At 64.1% G+C, this 4127-nt stretch overlaps 1 protein-coding gene across 1 annotated transcript in view; it reads right to left on the reverse strand.

The window, feature by feature from the left end:
* The window catches only part of CHRNA4 (cholinergic receptor nicotinic alpha 4 subunit), a 16545-nt gene extending 15099 nt beyond the window's left edge, over positions 1-1446 (reverse strand). The window contains exon 1 of the mRNA XM_040637878.1: positions 1365-1446. Coding sequence (XP_040493812.1) covers positions 1365-1446 — 82 coding nt within the window. The remainder of the gene's footprint in view (positions 1-1364) is intronic.
* Between the last annotated feature and the right edge of the window lie 2681 nt (positions 1447-4127).

The raw sequence follows: 4127 nt of genomic DNA on the forward strand, positions 1-4127 counted from the left end.
GGGGGGGGGGGGGGACAGGAAGACGTGCGGCCCGGGGGCACAGGACAGCAGTCATCCAGGCTGCCCCCTTGGGGCTCGCTCCAGTCCCATCCACCTCAGGACATTTGCACATCCTGCCCCACTCCTGGCCTCCTTTCTCTCCTACCCTCTGGGTAAAAGTGTAACCTCCTCAGGGAAGCCTTCCCAGGCCCCTCAGGCGCCCTGCACTGAGCCCCAAAGACACGGTTAAGTGCTGACTGGGAAGAAGGGGCTGGATCTCCAGCTGCCAGCTGGATTCCCAAAACCTTGCCTCAAAGCACAAGGTGAGGGTAACCGCAGGACTCCAGGACAGTGGGGGCAGGCCCAAATGGGGGGATGGAGAGCCGGTTTCCTGTGGCTGCCAGCAGCCCTGAGTGATCACCAGACCCTGCCGACTCCAGCACCCTGTGTTCCTGGACAGACAGACGACTTTCCACGAGTCAAGGGTAACCCCCCCCCCCAACATACACACTCTGCTTCCTGAGGAGGGGCCGCTCTGATCCAGCCCAGGCCCCATCGGCCAGTCTGTGGACTGAGAGCCTCTCTGTCTTTCCTGGGCACCTGCACTGGGGTCACCGCATCATAAGGGGGTTTGGGGAGGTGAACAGGGTACCAGCTGCCTGCACTCAGCTCAGTCTTGCTCACCTGTGTGCCCTAGACCGGATGTTAAGAGGGGATTCACAAGCACCCCTAGAGTCAGTCTTAGACCCTCCCCACCCTTCACTCTGAGTCCAGAGGCCCCCCTCCCCCAACCTTATTCTTCCTGGTCCGTTGTACCAGGAACGTATAGCCCACTCCTCACTGGGGAGGCCAGGGGCTGAAATTCCCTCCTATGAATAGCAGGGTGGCTGCCCAGGGGATGGGGGGAGGAGGAGGCAGAGGGGGCTAGGACTTCACCTGTCCCAGTGAGCGCGGGGGAGCAGAAAAGGCGTAGATGGGGTGCGGCCAAGGGCGGAACCCATCCCTCTGCTCCCCCAAACCAGGAGCAGGCATGGGGGTGTCTGCAGGGAAATTTGGCCGGATGGATAAAGACGGGGAGAGATGGGCCCCGCCTCTCTCTACCCAAGTTGGAGCTTCTGGGTCCAGCTCCCCAAACAGCAGCCTCCCCCACCCCCACCCAAACCCCTCTCCCGCATTCGCGGGCGAGTTAACGCCTTCCTCGCCCCGCTCAGTGCGCACCGAAGGACAGCCTTTGCGTCTGGGGGTTGGGGAGCCTCCGCGGCTGCCCCGTTGCGCGCACCCGCGGCTAGGGACCGCAGCCAGGAGCTTCCCCTCCTCTGGCTCTGGAGGTCCAAAGCCGCCCCGAACTGGACGAAAGGGGGCCCGTCTAGCGCCCCGAAACTTACCGGGTAGGAAGCCGGCCCCCAGCAGCAGCAGCAGCGGCGGCAGCAGCGGTGGCGGCAGCGCCCCGGGGCCCCCGAGCTCCATGGCGCACCGAGCGGGCTCTAGACGCGGGCGGCTCCCGTCTCCGCCGCGCCCCCGCTCCCAGGCCCGCGCGCGCCCAACTTCATGCCCCCGCGCCGCGCGGGCCGCTCCGTCCACTGGGCCTGGTTCCGCCGCTCCTCCCGCGGGGCGCGAAGGCGGCGACCCGGCCGGGAGCTGGGGGCTGTGGGCTCAGCGGCGCGGCCCCGCCCGGACCTGCCCGCCTCCAGCCGGCGAGGAGGAGACGGAGGAGGGAGAGGGGGAGGAGGGGAGGCGGGGAGGAGGGGGAAAGCGGGCGAGGACGTGAGGGAGGAGGGCGGGTGGGGCGGGGGGCAGACCACCCGCCGAGAGGGGGCGCGGAGGCTGCGCTCGGCCTGCGCTGGGGTAAAGTTTCCCTCGTCCTCCCCCGGGGCTGGGGACGTGCCCAAGCCAGGGGTGGGGGCCTGTAGTCCCTGCCTACGACTGGGGGATCCTGGCGCCGGGCTGGTTTCCGGACCACAACACACTGACCTCCACTCCCGTCCCCAGTCCTGGAGCCCCACGGCCTGCCTGGGTGGGGGCCGCGCACCCAGGGGCCCCTGGCGGCCAGCACACGCCTGGTTAACTCCATCACCCCCGCCCCGCTCCGCAGTTCGGAAATCACTAGCCCCTGGTCTTCTTCCCCAGCCAGGCGTTCAGGAAAGACCACCCCCTATCAGCCTGTCCCCCAATGACCGGAAAGCCTCCATGGGGAGTCCAGGCGTCGCTGCCCGCCCTTCTGGGGAGAGAACCCTCAAGCCCCCGCCCCGGGCGAAGCCGCTCCACTGCCTCCAGATCCGGCCTGGAACTCGCGCTGTGGACTGTGGCTGAGGAGCGGCGAGGGCGGCTCTGGGGCTCCTCTGGGGGCTGGAGAACAGCCCAGCTGCCGGTCGGACAGCACTTGAAAGATGTCAGCCACAACTGAGGTGCCTGGTGCGACCGTGCTCGCTGCCCTGGCAGGGGCTCTGCCCCATGCGGGTCAAGGTGGCCGCCGAGCCACAGCAGGTGCTCCGAGGACGGTTGGGAGTGACCGCTTTGTGCGCCCAACCCCGGTCTGCAGTGAGGAGAGGGCGCCGGTTGCATGGAAACCATCCCTGCACGCCGGGTTTCCAGATCCCCCACTTGGAGACTTCAGTCCGGATGGGAGCAGAGAAGAGGCTGCAGACTTCACTGAGCTCCCAGGCCTAGTGTCCGCCCTTGAAGGGGCAGAATGTCTGTCAGGAGCCTCCTGCCTCTCTCCCCACCCAGACCCCAGGGATGCTCCCAGGTGACAGGCATCAGTCCCAAGGGCCCCTGCCCCCTCCCCATCTCTCTCAACCCATACCCCCTCCCCATGTCCCCAGAGCCCCTCCCAGCTGGTCTCTCCTCCCCCATCTCTCCTGCCCCTTCCCCCCAGCCCACCTGCACTCTGGCTCCAGGTTAAGCTCTTCACACCTCACACACCTGCTTTGAGACAGCCAGGGGCTTTTCCCGCAGGAGACCTCTGTCTGCTCTCCCACACACACAGAGCTTTCAAAATGCTCAGCCCTGAGCAGTGGCCAGTCTCAGCAGTGATGGGCTGTCACCCACAGCACCCCTCTTAGGTGGGCTCTTGTTATACCTGCATCGGGATGAGGAGGTGGGTGCAGAGAGAGGTTAGGCTGCAAGCCCAAGGTCACGCAGGTGGTAGAGGGCTTCCAACCCAGCCCACCTGGCTTCAGGACCTCAGTCTATCAGCAGAGCATGTCCCAGGACTGGCCTGTGTCCCGACTGAGATGGCCTCCTGGCAGCACCCCCACAGACCCAGAGCCTGCTCTGCTTTGGTTGGTGTCCTGTTTCTGCAGCAGGACCCCTCACACCTCCCTCCTTCTTTTCACAGCCACCAGACCCCTTCTCCCCAGCAGGGCCAGAACCCGGGTTCCTGCGGCATTAATTAGGCCCTTCCACAAGCTCCCCTGTGCTAAGCACGAGAAGGCCCACCAAGCTGATCAGAGTCCGATTGACCCAGGAGCTGGTGAACAGGCCTGGCCTATCACCAGCTGGGTGCAAAGGAGGGAGGAGGACACCTCAGCTGACCCCGTGTCTCACCTGGACCAGGCAAAAGCCATCTCCCCCTCCAGGATGCAGGCCACAGGAGGCTTAGAACCTGCCAGAGCCTCCCCTCTGAGAGGGGACCAGGGAGGGTGAAGAGCACTGGTGGATGGGGGAAGCTGCCTCTAGCCCCTGTTTTTACCTCTGGTCTTGAGAAAGCCCCTGTTCTGTGCTTTCCCAGGACAAATAGAACTGTGCCTTACGTGACAATCTCGAGCCAATTCCATGCTCCTTTATTAGTAACAGAGGCCAGCCATGCTCTGGGTCCTTCTGGAAGCCTCTTCCAACTATCTCAGCATCCCTATGAAGCAGAGGTCATCATTACACTCGTTTGGCAATCCAGGAACGTGAGCCATAAAGAGATTCGTCACTAGCTGGTGAAGTGTCCTTTGCCTCGTCCCATTATCCCGCAGCAAACACGACACATTTGGGGATGAGAATGATCCCTCATGCCTCTGCATTTAGGTTCATTCCTCAGGCCTTGGTAAAGTTGGGTGTTCCTGCGATTGTCAGCTGGGGTCAGATGAGAAGGGGGTGCATGAGGGGCTGGGCCAATCTGTGAAGGTTTCCTGGAAGAAGGAGCACACAGGAACGTAGAC

This window comes from Ursus maritimus, unplaced genomic scaffold (genome assembly GCF_017311325.1).
Source record: "Ursus maritimus isolate PB19 unplaced genomic scaffold, ASM1731132v1 scaffold_22, whole genome shotgun sequence".
Classification (NCBI taxonomy): domain Eukaryota; kingdom Metazoa; phylum Chordata; class Mammalia; order Carnivora; family Ursidae; genus Ursus; species Ursus maritimus.